General features: G+C 45.3%; 1 protein-coding gene across 1 annotated transcript; it reads left to right on the forward strand.

Annotated features, from left to right (window-relative positions):
• Window positions 1-518: 518 nt before the first annotated feature.
• LOC126994792 (chitin deacetylase 1-like) lies at window positions 519-19246 on the forward strand. Its single transcript, XM_050854063.1, has 5 exons — window positions 519-579; window positions 14339-14492; window positions 14946-15076; window positions 15740-15889; window positions 16412-19246. The coding sequence occupies exons 1-5, from the start codon at window positions 531-533 to the stop codon at window positions 17563-17565; spliced, it is 1638 nt and encodes a 545-aa protein (XP_050710020.1). The 5' UTR covers window positions 519-530; the 3' UTR covers window positions 17566-19246.
• Window positions 19247-19667: the final 421 nt, after the last annotated feature.

Here is a 19667-nt window from a genome sequence, read left to right on the forward strand (position 1 = left end):
GACCTCAATGTTTCTTTTTTATCGTCCTGACCTTTAGTCCCGAGGCATCGTTTGTTTTCTTCTGTGAAAGGAAGCGGGTTGTTGCTGAGACCAGAATGGCCTCAGCGGTGGAATGGACGAGGTGAAAAGAGGAAAGAAAAGGAAGTGAAGGGTTTGGGATGCGCTGGGTGACATGCACTGCGTCCTTGTAGAGGTAAGTACTCGAGGAGAAAGTTGTTGCAAAGCGCTCGTGAAGGAGTCGTGGCGGGGTGAGGGACGGCGGGAGGCAGGGGCGGGGAGGAGCGTCTGGCTTGCCTGAGGGGAGAAGAGGAGCATCCGGTAAGTGGCACCGGCAGGGCCGTGCTGCCGTATAGAGGGGGGGAAGAGGAAGGAAAGCTTTGGGAATCTTGGTGGTGGTGATGGTGGCGGCGGTGGACTCCGGTGAAAGTGTTGACCAGCACGGTAGTGCACATGCGCGATGCGTGGCCAGTGCTTATATATCGTGAGCGGGTGGGGCTGGTCGCGAGTGTCAGCAGCCGGACCTTCACGCAATGGCTCGCCTTTGGTACATGTGGAGCACCGCCGTGCTTTTGGCCGCCGGTGAGTGGGTGCGTGGTGCGTGCGTACGTGAGTGTGACTGTGTGACCTGTGGCCTCGACCGCCGCTGACCCCGCGCGCCTCTCTGTGACCTCGCCTCCTCCGCTGCCCTGCTCCCACGCCAAGCCAGTTTTGCCTCGTGGTGCCGTCCAGGGATGCCGTGACTCGTGTTGGTGGCTCTCCTCCCAGGCACGTGCCCAACCCCGCTCCACCCTGCCAACCCTTCATCCCATCCCCACCCTTTACTTCACCCCCTACTTAAATGCCATAATTTTCGCATCTCTCCCCTTCATTACCTCCCCTCTGTACCCCATTCCTCGCCTCCATACCCCCTCCCTTTAACCTCAACCCTCCCTTTCTTACATTCGTTCGTCCTCCCAGCATAATGACACGCCCGCCGCCCTTCCACCTGCCCGCCCATCCACTTATTCATACCCGGTCACGAGCACCTTCCCCATGCACCCCAACACCCCTTGCCCTAATGCCCACGCCTGTGAATATTCCTTCCATACCCATTCTCGTGCATAAGTGTTAAGAGTGTGAATACTTGCGATGCCAGCACACTACCACAACCACAGCCACTACCACTACCGCTACCACAAACATTCCCAAGCATAAGTGTCAATTGAGAGTAAAAATACTTGCGATGACAACCACCGCTCCCCCCCCCCCCCCCCCGCCCCACCACCACCACCACTATGTTCACCGCTGCAAAGTACATTGTGTCTCAGTGCCATGTGCAGTGTTACCAAATCCTGTGTGCACCATTCAGCCGGCACCGCACACACAGTCTTCAACAGGGCACCCTTCCTATGGCACACCCCCCGGGCAAGCCCCCCCCCCCCCCCTCTCTCTCTCTCTCTCTCTCTCTCTCCGGGCACCTTTGACTATAGAGTGTGAGGTGTTCTGGGTTCACTGCAGTCAAGAAGGTCACGTGTGTTAAGGAGATTACAGGATTACAGGAGACACAAGACAATATTATTTTTTTTAAAGTGGACAGTGAGTGCTGAATAAAGTTGATTTTGTGTAAAGTGGACAAAACCACACTGCACACACACACACACACACACACACACACACACACACACACACACACACACACACATACACAAACACACACACACACGCACACATATGCCTCTCACTGAAAGAAAAAAAACGCGAATGAAACAAAAGAACGGAAAACACCTCGATAAAGCAAGAAAAAAACAGAGCATTAACTTAAAACAATGGACTGTAAAAGACATAAATTATTTTCTGATTATGCTGCGCCAGATCGCGTTGGCTTAAGATTAAACAAAACTAAAAATAGGCACTGGCAATGGACCTTCCTTATCGGTACCCCTTCCCCCCTCCCCCCGGTCTCCGTCTTCCTATGTGCCCCCAACCCCAGTGTGCCCCTACCTCCTCCTCATAGTACCGAGGCCCGTAACATGCACCTGCCAGATCATACATACCCCACTGCCACCGCTGCCACGCCTCACACCGGCCGAAAACAAGACCACGTGGCCGCCCCCCCTTGCCACCGCCACCTCGCCCCCCGCTCCCCCTTGAGTCACGCACCCCGCTCAATAACAATAGCCGGGGAGGGAGTGCACAGAGCGACCGAGCATTCCACGGGCACGACAACGAGATGAAAATGGCGAAATAATGGAAAGTATTGACATGTAACGGTAGACCAGCGCAAAAAGTAATGATAATGGCGATGATGGTGATGATTGTGGAAGTGATGAATGTGTGATGATGATGGTGGTGGTGGTGGTGGTGGTGGTGATTTCAGTGGTTATAATGTTGATGACGATGATTATGTTGTTGATGATGAGAATAACTGATAACTAAAAATGAATATAATAAAAGGAATGACAATGCAAATAAAAAGAAATAGAAAAAGAGCAGGAAAGTAAAATAACGGAAATAACAAGAACAAAATCAAGAAAGAACAAATACAAAAAAGACCACACACACACACACACACACACACACACACACACACACACCACCACCACACACACACGAACACACCTCACTGAAAAAGAAACCAACAAACACCAAAGAAACAAAAGAACGGAGAAAAAAACCCCATCCAGAGAAGAAGAAAAAAAAAAGCGAAACATAACATTAACTCCAAACAAAGAACTTGGAAAAACACAAAACAAGAGCCACCCACAGCCAGACAGTAAGCCATTCAGCCATTCAACCCAGCGTACACAAGACAGACAGACAGACACACACAAACGGAATACCAGACATAGACAATAGATGGTGGTGGTGGTGGTGGCGGTGGTGGTTAGTGGTGGCATTCTCTCGGGTCCCTAAAGGAGGTGGTGTGTGAAGGCGGTGGTGGTGATGAAGGGAAAGACATTAGCGGGAGGAAAAAAAGGCTTGTGGTGGTTGGTGATTGGCGCTCCGTGACTCGGGAAATTATGGTCTCACGGGTCCTCTGAAGGGGCGGGTTAAGAGATAGATAGATAGATAGATAGATAGATAGCAAAGGGGGGGGGGGGGAGTAACGAGAACAATGATACGAAATGTGGAAAGAGGAGAAAAAAGAGAAGGAGAAGGAAAAAATGGGAAAAAAAGTTGGAAGAAGAACAATAACAAGAAAAGCAAGAAAGGCAACACAAGGAGTAAAGAAAAAATAGATAACAAGAGGAAGGAGACGAATAGGAGGAAGAAGAAGAAGAAGAGCAAAACCTGGCAGGCGAAGCAGGAGAGAGAAAAGAGGGCGAGGAAAACGGTGAAGAAAAAGGAGGAAGAGGAGGATAAGGAGAAAGATGAAACAGGGGGACGAGAATGATGGATAAAGAAGAGGAGGTAGAGGAGGATGAAACACAACGATAATGATGATAATAATGATGATGATGAAACACGAGGGAGGCGGAGGGAGAGAAAGAGGGAGACACAGGAATCATGGTCGGTCGGTCTGTTGGTCATTCGGCGGGGAGGGTGCTCACTGACACACGACAGGTTGACACACACATCGAGACACACACACGACCCCCAAGGCAGTTACACTTTCTACACACACACACACACACACACAAGGAGGGAAAAAAATTACACGTCGTATGAATAAACTGTGAAACATGGCGTGTGCTGGGTGCGAGGGGAGTAGAGGAGGGAGAGGGGCGGGGAGTGGGAGGGGGAGGGCTAAGAGGATGGGGAGTAATGAGTCTTCCTCCAACTTTTCCTCATATTTTTTCCTCCTCCCTCACTGCGTTGCGTCAGGGGAGAGAGTCGTAATGAGTAAAACATGAGGGAATGAGACAGGAAGGGGGAAGGCAATGGAGAGATAATACAAGGAAAAATTGCAAATAAGAGCAAGGAGGTGAAAAATAATGAGTAAAATACAATGAATAAAGCGTAAGATATAATGAGTAAAACATGGAGGAAAGAGACAAGGAGCGGGAAGGCAGAGGAGAGATAATACACGGAAAAATGGTAAATAAATAGGAGCAAGGTGAAAATAATGAGTAAAATACAATGAATAAAGCGTAAAACATAATGAGTAAAGCATGGAGGAAAGAGACAAGGAGCGGAAAGGCAATGGAGAGATAATACAAGGAAAAGAATCGTATATAAGAGCAAGGATGTGAAAAATGGAGGAAGGGTTAGGAGTGAAGGAAGAAAGAAAATACGGAGCAGAATGAGAAAGAAAAAGCAAGGGTGATGGCTACTGTAAAATGCACTAATGACCCTCGTGAAAGTTTGTGTAATTGGTTAGGTAACACGCCACCTGCCGCCTCGTAGTACACCTGAGGGGGGGAGGGGGGGAGGGAGAGGGAGGGAAGGGAGGAAGAGAGAAGAAACAAGGCAAGGAATGAAAAAAAGTGTTGGTGTGCCAAAGAAGGTGAAGAGGAGTGAGGTTGTTTTCGTGAGTGAACACACACACACACACACACACACACACACACACACACACACACACACACACACACACACACACACACACTTGCATATATACACACAAACGGAGAAACACAAACAAACACACAGAGGGCAGACAGACAAATAGACAGACAAACAAACTGACAGACAGACACAGACATACAGACCAACCAAAAAGCAGACAAACCAATATTAAAACAACCACGGGCAAAAATAAACAACATACACCCCCACAACAACAACAACAACAACAACAACAACAACAACTAAAACAACAACAAAGACAACAATAATGACGATAACACAAGGACAGAGGAAGCGATGATGACGGAAGATCGGCGTGACCTCCGTGACCCTTGCACAACACTGACACATGATTCACGTCTGTAACGGAACATAAATAAACAAAGACAGGAGGGTCGCTGCATGACTAGGAGCTAATCTCACAGTCCAACACGGTGTCTCTGTAACCGCCCAAACCGACTTCTACAGCCCCGTACAATCCATCAGGGTGAGGTTTTCTACTCGCCATCAGACACCCAAGAGATCTCCCGTGTATAGTTTCCTCAGATTTCTTAACCAGGAGAAGCTGTAGTTGACCCGTTGAAGGGACACAAAGTCCGATAAGAAGAGCAAAACCAAGGAGAACTAAAGGAAGGAAAACAGACCCGTTGGAGCGACATGAGGACGACAAATAGGAACAGACCAATCACAGAAGACCTGCAAAAGAAAGAAATAAAAACAGACACGAAGCAGGGACACAAGAACTAAAAAGAAAACAAGACCAAAGACCTGCAGAAGATAGACAGACCCAAAGCAGAGACACGAGACCGCCAAATAACAAAAGACGAACAAGACCAACCAAACAAGACACTCTGAAGAAAAATATACCCGTTGCAAGAACACGAGGACCGATAAGATAAAAGTGACGTCCCCGGGAGTGGTAGTGACATCTGGCGACCGACACTGCATAAGCGATGAGGGCTCGAGGCAGGCTGGGACGCGGCACACACGGTCAGACTGAGAGAAGCGCTGGAACCATGCCATATACGTACAGGGAAGGGTTTTGGCTGGACGCCCCGAGAGTACAGTCCACGAAGCGAGGGTCAAGGTGGCACGGAGGGCAGAAGGAGTTACGTCTGCATTGGTTCACTCCGAGTTTTTTCCTCTTTACGGCCAAGCAAATATGTAAAAAATGCTAATAAAATAACTAAAGAACAGATGATGCCGAAAATTATGATCGGTTTCGTTACACAGGTGCCTGAGTGATCCATCCTTCATAAAGTTGAAGTCGAAAAATGAAGAAATGTATCAGAAAGACTTTATGGTTATACCGAGACAGATGTTACTTAAAGCACATTCATTGCCGGTTTACTGAGGATAAAAGGAAGTATAAATTTCGCCTAAATTCACCGACAAAGACCACACCACAATTAGAATTATATGTATGTTGCTACATCGAGGCCCACGCAGCTCAAAAGACATTATCGGGGGTTTATTGATGAAACTATGAAAGGAGTTCCGAGCAAAATATAATTAGACACTTGGGCATTATTCGATCACATTTGATTTTTATTCGATTTATAAAAAAAGTATTATATATATATATATATATATATATATATATATATATATATATATATATATATATATATATATATATATATATATATATATATATATAAAGCTTGCTTCAGATTCATGATCTTGCAATGTTCCATCGCTTTCCATCTGTTGTATTTTTTGTAGAACTCCGCCTCACGAAAACAAATACGTTATTTGCATATTGAATCCCATTCATTTTACTCTTTAATCTTATGCAAGATTTTGTCTTTATTCTTAACACTTTTTTACTCCGAAAAAAAATCCCTTAACTTGCATTTAGAATTCAATTGGTTCTTACAAGTTCTATAACTTTTTGTCAATCTTTTTTTTTCCTTTTATACTCCTATCCGTAGAGTAATGTTAATTTACTTCTGGAAATCAGCTCTTCTATGAAAAATGAAGAGGAAAAGTAAGAAAAGTGAGAAATGAAAGGAAAAAAATACGAAAAAAAAACACTCACCTCTGCATTTCAGTTTGTTCCGCGTAATGATCTTGTGCAAGGCTTTATCTTTTTTTCTTCTTTACAATGACGTGAGTGTGTGTGTGTGTGTGTGTGTGTGTGTGTGTGTGTGTGTGTGTGTGTGTGTGTGTGTGTGTGTGTGTGTGTGTGTGTGTGTGTGTGTGTGTGTGTGTGTGTGTGTGTGTGTGTGTGTGTGTGTGTGTGTGTGTGTGTGTAACTCCTCTGAGGTACAATCTAACTTTCAAATTTTTTTCTTAGGTTACTAATAATTTTAACGTTTTGGATATTTCAAGGAAGAAAAAAAGTAGCATCTCATCATACGAGTAGGATGCAATAGAAAGCCATGCTCTCTCTCTCTCTCTCTCTCTCTCTCTCTCTCTCTCTCTCTCTCTCTCTCTCTCTCTCTCTCTCTCTCTCTCTCTCTCTCTCTCTCTCTCTCTCTCTCTCTCTCTCTCTCTCTCTCTCTCTCTCTCTCTCTCTCTCTCTCATGCAAGCGGAGGAGAGGAGGAGGAGGAGGAGGAGGAGAAGAAGTAGGAGGAAGAGAGGGAGGAAGAGAAAAATCAAAGAGAAGTAGAAAAAGAGGAGGTGTGGATGTGAAGGAAAGTGAAGGGAAAGGGAAGGAAAAGACTTTCTACCCCATCAACCCGCCTTTCCTTCGCGGCCTTCCCATCATTGCTTTTAATACGTCGCTTTCCCCTCCGCCATTACTCCCACTAATCATTCCACTATACATTTATTTATTTCCCTTCTTTCTCTTTCCCTTTTATTCTTCCCTGTTTTTCCTTTTTCCTTATATTCCCTTTCCTTGTTTTCTTTTCACTGCCCTTTCTTCCGTTGTTTTCCTTTCCCTTCGTTTTTCTTTCTATTCCTTCGCTGTTTTTTTTTTTTTCTCTCTTTCCCTAATGTTCCCTTTCCTTTCTCTTTCTTTTACTGCGTTTTCTCCCGCTCTCTACTTTTCCCTTCCTTTCCCTGTCATTTAATTTTCTTCCTTGCATTGCTTTCCATTCTTTCCCCTTCTTTTTTCTCTTTTTTTCGTCTCTTCTCTTCTCTGGTCCCTTCAAAATTATCTTCCTTGTCTTATTTTTTTCATCCTATCTTTCTTTATCCTTTCCGGTTTCTTTCCTCTCCTTCCCTCCCTTCTGTCATATGAAAACGAGGAAAGAAAGAATGAAATGAAAGCATGAATATGAAACAAACAACAAGAATAATAATGGTTTTGAAGGAGAGGGAGGGAGACACATTAAACCAAACACAACGAGAGAGAGAGCGAGAAGAAAACGAGGAAGGGGGAGGAGGAGGTTAAGAGTCAAGGCTTCGAATGTAACCACGACCAGCAGCAGCGGCAGTCAACGGATAACAAGCGACTCAGAGAAATGAAGGAAAGACATCACCAGTTATACGAGACATTTTTTTCCGCCTATGGCACCGGTAAGCTTTATTGGTGGGGTCTGATGGTCGGCCCCAGCCCTTTATGACGCAGGCAAGTGTTTTATAGTGGCACCATCTTGCTTGGCTCATGTTGCCCCCGGAGCTCATCAATTACCCTCTCTTTTTTTTTAGAGAGAGAGATAATCTAGGGTCCGGGTTGGTAGGTGGTCTCCTGGACAGCATGAGGGTAGTCTTACGCCACTCCACGATGACTGAAAAATCCCAGTTTGTGGCACCAGTCGTGGCGCGAACCCACGTTGTTCTGGACTCGGCGCCGTCACGCTAACCTCTCAGCCACCGCCTCCCCGTAGTGAAAGGTTTCGATCTGGTGTTATTTTCATCGTTATTGTATTTGTTGTTGTTGTTCTTGTTGATGATAATGATTACGGTGGTGGTGGTGGTGATGGTGGTGGTGGTGGAAATGCCAATTATTAAAAGGCAAAAAGGTACATTGATTATTAAAACGAGTATTATTCCCGTTGCTTCTACTCTTACTATTATTATTATTTATATTATTGCCGTCATTATCATTATCATTTTTATTGTTATTATTATTATTATTATTATTATTATTATTATTATTATTATTATTATTATTATTATTATTATTATTATTATTATTATTATTATTATTATTATTATTATTATTATTATTATTATTATTATTATTATTATCATTATTCTTATTACAATTATTGACAATATTGTTATTAATGCCGAGACCGTCCGCTAAATAAGGGGTTCATGGACCGTGGAATTATTTTCATTTCAAACATTTCTCTCACGCTCTTGTGTTTCTCTCTTTTTTTTTCTTTCTCTATCCATCCATTCATCCATCTCTCTCTCTCTCTCTCTCTCTCTCTCTCTCTCTCTCTCTCTCTCTCTCTCTCTCTCTCTCTCTCTCTCTCTCTCTCTCTCTCTCTCTCTCTCTCTCTCTCTCTCTCTCTCTCTCTCTCTCTCTCTCTCTCTCTCTCTCTCTCTCTCTCTCTCCATACATATATATATATATATATATATATATATATATATATTAAATATATATATATATATATATATATATATACACACACACACACACACACACACACACACACACACACACACACACACACACACACACACACATTTATCTGTCTACCGATACCAAAAAGCTGTGACGACACGAGATCGAACAAGCAAACAAAATAAAGCATACGTTTCAGAGGCAAATCGAGAAGCATGAGAATATTATGATTTCAACGTTTGCACAGACTTGGTTCGGCGCCACCAAGATGATGACTCACTAAACACATCCCTCCGGAAACTACCTCGATTACGCTGCTGTTCAGATGCACGAATGATTCAGTAGTGCCAGCCTGTGTGCAAACCCGTTACAATAATTATAATGCAAATGTTCGTCGTGTGGGTGATAACCCCCCTCCCCCGGGCCACAGAGAAGACCGGAAAAGTAAATGCGCGCTAGCAGGTAACGGAAGCAAGAGGCTCGGAGCAACAGCCTCTCGTCGGTGCCAAGTTTCTCTCGCCTTCTAGCAATCACTTTTTACTGCACTTAATGATAATCCGTCACGTACTTCCTGTTTACGTCAAGCCAAAGTGGATGAACGTGAAGTGAAGGCAGCCATCACCGCGGGCAGCAGTCACGCGAACAGCAGAGGGTCAGGAAGACCGCTTGCCACCTGCTGAATTTTCATAACAGGAAGCTGCGAGCGGTAACGGCAGCAGTCATTCATCTGTTTAGAAGCTACATACGATAACAGAGACATTCAGTTATCTGTTTAGAAGCCGCGAGCCTTAACAGTAGCAGCTAGTCAACAGTTTGGAGGCGACGTGCGGTAAAAACAGCAGTTAGTCCTCACTCTAGAAGCGATAATGACGGCTTTCAGTCATCAATGTAGACCACGAGAGAGAGAGAGAGAGAGAGAGAGAGAGCAGTAGTCACTCATCAATCTAGAGTCTGCCAGTGGTAACAGCAGTTGTCAGTCACCGGTTAACACTCAAGGGACGCAAAAGGAAAAACGGCCTGCTGGAAATGGACCAATAATTCTAAGTAGCGCCGGTCCGTGTTCGGCCGCTCGCCACAGCCTCGCTCCGGGTAGAAAGTACGGAGAATCGGACACCCAGTACGGTATCGTTTACGTCTGTGGCGAGGAAAGTAATGGAGAAAAGGTGAAAGGCAAATGATTAGGAGAAACTGGCGAACGAGGAAAGGAAGGAGGATGAAAGTTAGAAAGGCGAGCTTGAGGGGCGATGTAATGAGATGGGAAGTGCGACCTTTGCCGGGAGTGAGTGGGAGCCAACACGAAAACAACAAACGTCTCGAGCCGGTATTATGTGCAAACACGGCGGCTTAGAGAAAGACGGCTTATGTGACTCAGAACGAACAGGTTTTGATGAGTTGAGGTACAGCTTATCCTCAAACAAGAAAATGTAAACTAAACCCTTTACATAGCTTATTTTACAAGAATTTCCACATTTCTGCCCAACGCCTCCTACCTTGTAACCGGTTAAACTCAATAATCATCTTCCTTTCCGTGCCCACAAGACCTAGCGAATAGCGGTTACATACACATCGCTAGAAGATAACTAAACAAGATGAAAAAAAGATCCGTGAAGTAAGTTAGCATAGAATCTTAAGCTTCGATCGTCCTCTCCAGCTGCTCCCTCGTCACCTGCCTTGCGATGCGTGAGTGAAAAAAACTGACAAGGGGAAAAATTGTGGTAGCCTATTGCTATTCTCGATTCTGTGGCTACTGTGTGAACGAACTCTGTGTGTGTGTGTGTGTGTGTGTGTGTGTGTGTGTGTGTGTATGTGTGTGTGTGTGTGTCTGCTATTCAAGTGCGACCACAAAACTACGTCATTAAATGTGTACGTGCGTGTTTTTTTTTCTCCTCTCTCTCTCTCTCTCTCTCTCTCTCTCTCTCTCTCTCTCTCTCTCTCTCTCTCTCTCTCTCTCTCTCTCTCTCTCTCTCTCTCTCTCTCTCTCTCTCTCTCTCTCTCTCTCTCTCTCTCTCTCTCTCTCTCTCTCTCTCTCTCTCTCTCTCATTGTTCGTTTGCCCTTTCATTACATAATACGATTTCAGGTGCTTTCCATTTATTAACTGCCTTTCTTCTTCCTGTTTTCCCCCTTCACCTCCTTCCCTCTCATGGTTCACCCTACAACCATACATTTTCCGCCTTTTTCCCTTTCCAAAACTTTCCTACGTCGTCTATCCAGAAAAAGCCTATAACAGTAACCATCTCTTTCCATAGGTGAGGCCTGAGAGGTGAAATGGGGACGAATGTTAGTGATGGTTTATATGTTATCTGTTCATTTTTCCTCGCCTTCAGAAACGGTTTTCCAGCATAAGAATTTGCAGGAAGGAGTAGAGAGCCAATGGTAATGGTTTTTAACTCTTATTTCCTTCAAAAACGGATAATATATATAATCTGCGTCAATATTTGCATGGAGTAACGGAAAACAGCAGGAGCCAATTCAGTCACATTCTCCTGCATATGAAAGGCCGGAGAGGTGAGTGGAGCCGGCACAGACAGGTATGGGTGTGGATAAGTCTGGCCCGAGCGGCACCTCCTGGCTCGTGAAGTGTCCCGGGGCAGCGGTAACGTGAAGGGAAAGTGGCGCGCAGCCTTGGCGACGCCGGGAGGAGGAGAGCTGCCAGGCGTCGCTAGTGTGTGGGGCGTCTTGGAGCACACACACACACACACACACACACACACACACACACACACCGTTGTTTCCGCGGCTCAGTGAGATAGATTTTTAGTGTGTGTGTGTGTGTGTGTGTGTGTGTGTGTGTGTGTGTGTGTGTGTGTGTGTGTGTGTGTGTGTGTGTGTTTCACTTGGGAGTTAGATTTCATAAGGTTATTTTCAAGTATTTATTATTTTTTTTTACCAGCAAGAGAAGACAAGAGTGAAGTATTATTATGCGAAGCGAGAAATATAATGTTACGAAAGAAAACGAAACTCTTGAATTATGAATAACCGCCGCCATGAAAGGGTTAAGAAAACAGTGTGTGTGTGTGTGTGTGTGTGTGTGTGTGTGTGTGTGTGTGTGTGTGACAACAAAGATCACCTGCTGTTCTTCTCACGCATACAAGTCATTAAACTTTAAATGTAAGCACACACACACACACACACACACACACACACACACACACACACACACACACACACACACACACACACACACACAAACAAACAAAGGGTGAGCGCGAGAAAGAGAAAAAAATAAAAGCTAAAAAGAAAAATAATAGATAAAGATGAAGAAGAATAACCAAAAAGGGAGAGATGAACGAGCGGCAGAGAAGAAAGCACAAGAAAGGAATATGGAGAGAGCGGAAGGAATGGTAGGGAAGGAGGGAGAGGGGAGGGAACGTGTGAGTGAAAGAGGGCGGGAGGCGACCGTGGATTACTACCTACTGCTTCGTTGAAATTCCTGATAACCCACAAATATAGACTTTAGTTAGGTGGTATTATAAGACATTTCGCCGCACAAGAACACATATTTGACAAGGCTTTCGTAGGAGTTGTGGGCATTATCATGGGTAGTTTTATGACTCTGGTGGTAGTCTGAGTCTTCTTCTGTACCATGAACATGAATAAACACTCATTAGATCCCGACTGACCCCCTCTGTGACTTTTAGAAATAGGTGATGTGAGAAGCGAAAGTGTCTTATGATACCAACCTAGGCATCGTCCTGACCACAAGCCGTAACCCAACTACACTATACCAAACCCCCAAACGCGTACATGGAAAAAATAAAGGAAAACTAATAATAATAAGTTAATAATGAAATAAAAACAGTAGAAAATTATGTAATACAACGATAAAAGCCTTAGCAGATAAATTGAAAAGCATGAAACTGAATGAACGAATAAAGTAAACACACACACACACACACACACACACACACACACACACACACACACACACACACACACACACACACACACAGGGCAGAGATTTAGCAGTCCTTCCCGGCGCCTCGGGTTGTGAGTTTCTCCGAGTTATGTAACGAGGAGTGTGTGTGTGTGTGTGTGTGTGTGTGTGTGTGTGTGTGTGTGTGTGTGTGTGTGTGTGTGTGTGTGTGTGTGTGTGTGTGTGTGTGTGTGTGTGTGTGTGTGTGTGTGTGTGTGTGTGTGTGTGTGTGTGTGTGTTGGTGAAAGTGAGCCTCTCCACCCTCCACCCCTCCACTCACCCACGCCACCTACTTATCCTCCCCCTCCCCTCCCTCCCCAAAGAAAGCCGTCACCCCCCCCCCCCTCTCCTTCGCCGTGCCTGCTCTCCCGTGTCCTGAGCCATCCGTAAAATCCTCCGCCAGAGTTAGAATCTCTTCCCCATAACCTGTCCTCATGCAAACCTTAATCAGACAAAAAAAGTTAATTCCAGGTCAGGTCATTCAATGTATTAAAGTCAACATTCTTCATGTCATGTTTTCGATTCCTATTCAGTTTATTTATTGAGAGAAAATCATCATATAGCCAATTCAGGTACTGTTTATTTTTTTCTTATTTTAATTCATTCATCTAACTTCCTTGAAAAAATGCTATAGTGATCATTTGAATCAATTTAATCATATGTTTAATTATACCGTTCACGACCACTATCTAACTTCCTTGAAAAAAAAATGCTATAGTGATCATTTGAATCAATTTAACCATGTGTTTAATTATACCGTTCACGACCACTATCTAACTTCCTTGAAAAAAAAATGCTATAGTGATCATTTGAATCAATTTAACCATGTGTTTAATTATACCGTTCACGACCACTATCTAACTTCCTTGAAAAAAAAATGCTATAGTGATCATTTGAATCAATTTAACCAAATGTTTAATTATACCGTTCACAACCACTATCTAACTTCCTTGAAAAAAATGCTATAGTGATCATTTGAATCAATTTAATCATATGTTTAATTATACCGTTCACAACCACTATCTAACTTCCTTGAAAAATACTATAGTGATCATTTGAATCAATTTAACCATGTGTTTCATTATACCGTTCACAACCACTATCTAACTTCCTTGAAAAATACTATAGTGATCATTTGAATCAATTTAGCCATGTGTTTCATTATACCGTTCACAACCACTATCTAACTTCCTTGAAAAAAATGCTATAGTAATCATTTGAATAAATTTAATCATATGTTTAATTATACCGTTCACAACCACTATCTAACTTCCTTGAAAAAAATGCTATAGTGATCATTTGAATCAATTTAACCATGTGTTTCATTATACCGTTCACAACAACTATCTTTCTATAATGCGATGCGGAGATGAGGTCCACGCGCTGCTATCACAATCGTCATAAATCTTTAAACAATATTCGTTCAGTCTACGTCTAACCCCCTCCTCCCTCTCCCCCTCCTAGCTAGTGGTCTTCATGCGCCTTTCCTTCCCCGAGAGCGCCGCCAAATCACCAACAGCTTTGATTTGGACCTGCCGGTGGAGGACCTGTGCAAGAACAAGGCCAGCAACGAGTTCTTCCGTCTGCCCGACACCAACGACTGCAGGGACGTGTTCAGGTGAGCCGGGGAAGGGGGACGAAGATGAAGTACTGAGGGGCTTTTTTTTTTTTTTTTTTTTTTTACAGCAAAGGAGACAGCTCAAGGGCACAAAAAAGTAAACATTAATAAAAAAAAAAAAAAGCCCGCTACTCGCCGCTCCTAAAAAGAATCCAAAGAGGCTGGTTCTTCAGTCATCATTATCATCATCAGAAATTATTGACCCACTGCAGGACTTCTCTCTCTCTCTCTCTCTCTCTCTCTCTCTCTCTCTCTCTCTCTCTCTCTCTCTCTCTCTCTCTCTCTCTCTCTCTCTCTCTCTCTCTCTCTCTCTCTCTCTCTCTCATCATCATCATCACTATCATTATCATCACGCATTAGAAAATTGTCAATAAAAACTTAAGCTCATCTCCCTGACCCCAATCCCCCCCCCCCCCACCTCCCACTCTTTAACAGCCCTCCCCCCTTCTACAGGTGTGACCGCAGCGGGCGCAGCGGTCCCATTAGGCTGGCGGCCATCCGCTGCCCAACACAGCTCGCCTTTGATGTGGACCGCCAAGTATGTGACTGGAAGGCAAGGGTCAAGAACTGCGATAAGCTGGAGAGTGAGTTTTGTCAGTGTGTGTTGTGTTGTGTTGTGGTGTGTGTGTGTGTGTGTGTGTGTGTGTTTAAGTTCAGGTCATTCACTCTGCTCGCAAAAAGGTAATAGTAGTCAAGTACACAAGTCGTTTAAACAGCCACAGACTTTCCTTCGCTTTCGCTTTGTCTCAAGTTTCCCTACATTTCGTTATTCCTGCTGCTTCGTGTCACTTGTACGTATACTTCTGTTTTTCACCCCTCATCATCGCCCTCCAGACTTGAACACTCCCATACACGCCTGCCCATGCCAGCCCTCAAACATTCGTACACTTCTGTCCTACGCCCCTCGCCCTCTTTTAGTGCTTCTCATCACCCCTCCTCAAACACTTATGGTCCGTATTCTCAAATGTTTTCGGCTCTCACTATAAGTATCTCCAAAGGCAGCAGAGAAGATTATTCCGATTCTAATAAGTATTTTTCACTTTCACGGTGCAGAAGCCTTATCAAGCTATCACTAGGATCATAAAACTACCCATGGATATACCCACAACCTCTAGGGAAGCCTTATTGAACGTTGGTGTGTAAGCCCAGAATACTTTTAAAATACGTACCAATGTCACGCCCTTCACCCTCTCCCTTTCATGCTTCATCAACCGCCCTTAACGACGCCGCCCTCTCCTCCCCGCCAGAGCCAACCAAGGTGAAGCCGCTGTTCAACACGGACACGCCACTCTGCCCAGAGGGTCAGCTGGCCTGCGGGAATGGCGTCTGCCTCTCGCAAGCCTCCTTCTGTGACGGCATTTTTGACTGCGAGGACAACTCTGACGAGAATGCTTGCAGTGAGTATACTCAGAACCATCACCACAACCACCACCGCTTATCCCCATCACAACTACAGCCACCACCACTATCACTGCCATTATCATCTTCATACATTGGGCAATCATCATCATCAGTAGCAGCACAAATAACCTATTCTTTATAGAAAGATATAAAGAGCTCCACATTCGAGATCGAGAAAGTCGCAAATAACCTTGATTACTGAACGCAGTGTAATGGCCACCCATATATAACGCGCCACTCAGACTCACTGCGTTGTGCCCTGAGGATTGTGTACGGCCATCTTTGGGAGAAACCTAGAAGTGGTCTTTTATGAACTTTTTTTTTTATTTAAACACAATAAATATATATCCACATGTAAACAGTTAACTAAATGTTCTGTTAGACAGATATGTGTCTTCCGTATGTAGTTTATTGGATGACAAGGCAGGAGAAAGTGGTGACCTTGTGACTTTTGGGTTTCTTGGCGGGTGTGTTTCGGGATGAACGAGCTCCTGCTAACGTCTCTCTTCCTCGGCCAGGCGTGGAGGAGGACCCCAACCGCGCCCCGGTGTGTGACAACAAGCAGTGTGTCTTGCCGGACTGCTTCTGCTCCGCGGACGGCACGCGCATCCCGGGGAACCTGGAGCCCTCCAATACGCCTCAAATGATCACCATCACCTTCTCCGGCGCCGTTAACGTGGACAACGTCGACCTTTACCAAGACCTTTTTAATGACGAGAGTAAGAACCCGAACGGCTGCCAGACGAAGGCCACGTTCTTTGTCTCCCACAGGTACACCAACTACTCCGCCGTGCAGGAGCTGCACCGCAAGGGTCACGAGATCGGCGTTTTCTCCATCAGCAACCGCGAGAGTCCCGACTACTGGACGCACGGCACCTACGACGACTGGCTGACGGAGATGGCCGGGGCGAGACTCATCCTGGAGCGCTACGCCAACGTCAGCGACAACTCCATCATCGGGGTGCGCGCCCCCTACCTGCGGGTGGGCGGAAACACACAGTTCGAAATGATGACAGACCAACTCTTCATCTATGACTCCTCCATCACCGCGTCCCTCAGCAAGGTGCCGCTGTGGCCCTACACCCTCTACTTCCGCATGCCGCACAAGTGTCACGGCAACGCCCAGAACTGCCCCTCGCGCTCCCACCCGGTTTGGGAAATGGTCATGAACGAGCTGGATCGACGCGACGACCCTAAATTCGACGAGACCTTACCCGGCTGCCACTTCGTCAGCTCCTGCACCAACATCCGCACCGGCGAGCAGTTCGAGCATTTCCTGGAACACAACTTCCAGCGTCATTACCTAACCAACCGCGCACCTCTCGGCCTCCACTTCCACGCCGCCTGGCTGGAGAGTAACAAAGACTACAAGAAAATTCTCATCAATTTCATCAAAGAAAAGACGTCCCAGAACGACGTTTACTTCGTAACGATGCTGCAGGTGATCCAGTGGATGCAGAGCCCCACGGAGTCCACGGCCATTAGGGACTTCCCGGAGTGGAAGGAGAAGTGTGACGTGAAGGGTCTGCCTTACTGCTCGCTGCCCAACACGTGTTCCCTCACCAGCCGGGAGCTGCGCGGCGAGACCCTCAATCTGTACACCTGCATGCAGTGCCCCCGCGAGTACCCGTGGCTGCTCGACCCCACCGGCGACGGCCTCGAACTCGTGTGAGTCTTAAGAACACCGCAAAGACTTTTATGATGATTAACGAGAAACTGGAATGCGTTACGAACAGCGGCAAGTAACGTCGATGTAACGCCAGCAGAAGTGAACAGCAAATTTGAAAGAAAAACTTAAGAAATGGTATTAGTTGTTCTTTTTTGCACCAACACGAGAAAATAAAAACTCCCTTCAGAGGCATGATAAAGAGAGCGGCCACCAAAGAGCACCAAGCCTGACCCCCTGGGCTGCCTGGTTGGCGTGAGGGACACCCCGCCCACCGTCCGGCTGGTCCGACCCGCAATCTAGTCCCGTTCACCCCCAGCAGCGCCAGTGTTCCTCAAGATGTCGTTTCCTCTCCCCTCCTCCTCAGCCCCTAATACCACGCCCCCTCCTCACGACCCCTACCCCAAGATATCGTGACCTCTCAAACTGTGCGTCCCTTCCTCGGCTCCCAACACACCAAGACCTTGATCCATTTTCTAGGACTCAAATTCATCAACCAGTATCCACCCCCCCCAGTGCTTCTGATCATCAACCCAGTGCCTCTAACTCTTGATTAGGACGACGTTTCGGCTCCCCCTTCCCGCCTGTTTATGCCCCTAGAAACTTACTGCCCTCAGAAGACTCACTTACAATTACTCGCCTCCCCTTCCCGCACCATAGCCTTCCCTCCACGCGCCCCCCTTCCTTCCTTCAGACAAAACCACACTAACTCACGGGTCAAATTGTGCATCATTACTTTTCGTTTTGGTGTGTCATCGAAACACTTCACGCGATGGCTCAAAGAAAAGATGTTAGAGTTGAGATTATGTCTTTCCGGATCCTCGCTTCCTCTTTGTCTCCCTCCCTCGCTTCTTTCTTCATTCCCCTCTTGCCTCCCTCCACTTGCGTTTTCTCACGGCCAGAAAAAAAAAGGTGTTTCATTGTCTTTCTAAAGGTCGATTTTCTGAACGTAACTCCCGAAGGCCCGGTCATGGATCACACGCACACACACACACACACACACACACACACACACACACACACACACACCTCCCCGTCACCATAGTAGAATAAACAAACTCATAAGCGATTCTGTGAGGGAAAGAGAAGAACGTGCTCTCCCTTCCCTTTTCTCTCTCTCTCTCTCTCTCTCTCTCTCTGGCACCTACACGACGAATCAGACATCACTGCTTGTAACTTTCATAGTATAGAGGGTTAGTTAGGTATCACTGTTGTATGAGGTATGTTAATCTTAGGTTATTGTGTGTTTATACGGTTTCGTGTATGTTAGTTATTTTTTGTATGTTTGAAGTGGGGCTTTTTTTTGCATCTTTTTTTTCCCCCATTCAGTTGTCTACAGTAAAAGAAAAAAAAGAGTAATGTTATAAGGTAAGCGTCTTTGTACCGTCTGGAGTTTGTTCGTTACGGCACAGGCTCTGAATGTCAGCGGCGGGGTTGGTATGTACGTTAGGTTGGTAGCGTTACTGTTATGTTCGTGGTAATAGTTCAACGTCGTGCTCTTCGGAAAGTGTTTGAAATAAGTATTGACGACACGTATATATATTTTTTTTTCATTTCCATCGATTTTCATCAGCAAGACACTCCCCAGGCATTTCCTTCCACTGGTGTCTCAACCTTGTGTGTATTTCAGGATATTTTTTCTGTATATTATTTTTTGTACGTGAACCAAAAGATTTCTGAAAGCCAACCAGTTCTTTTGTGTCTTGTGTGCGTCTTCACATGCGTACACGGGGACTCCTTTGTCTGCCGCACATGACACACACAGACACACACACACACACACACAAAAAAAAAAAAAAAACGAAAGCACGCACCTAAAATAACGAACACAAAAAACTAAGGAACAAACAAAAATACACAGAAAAAGAACGTACACACCAAATAGACGAATACAGAAAAAGATAACACGAAAAACAAAAAAGAACATACAAAAAAGAACACAAAAACGAACACACAAAAAACTAACGCAAAGAAAAAACGAACACACACAAAAGCACGAACACAAATACAAAAACACGAACACAAATAAACGAACACACAAAAAACGAACACAAATACAAAAACACGAACACACAAAAAAACGAACACAAAAAACAAACAAATACAAC

Source organism: Eriocheir sinensis, unplaced genomic scaffold, assembly GCF_024679095.1.
Source record: "Eriocheir sinensis breed Jianghai 21 unplaced genomic scaffold, ASM2467909v1 Scaffold877, whole genome shotgun sequence".
NCBI lineage: Eukaryota > Metazoa > Arthropoda > Malacostraca > Decapoda > Varunidae > Eriocheir > Eriocheir sinensis.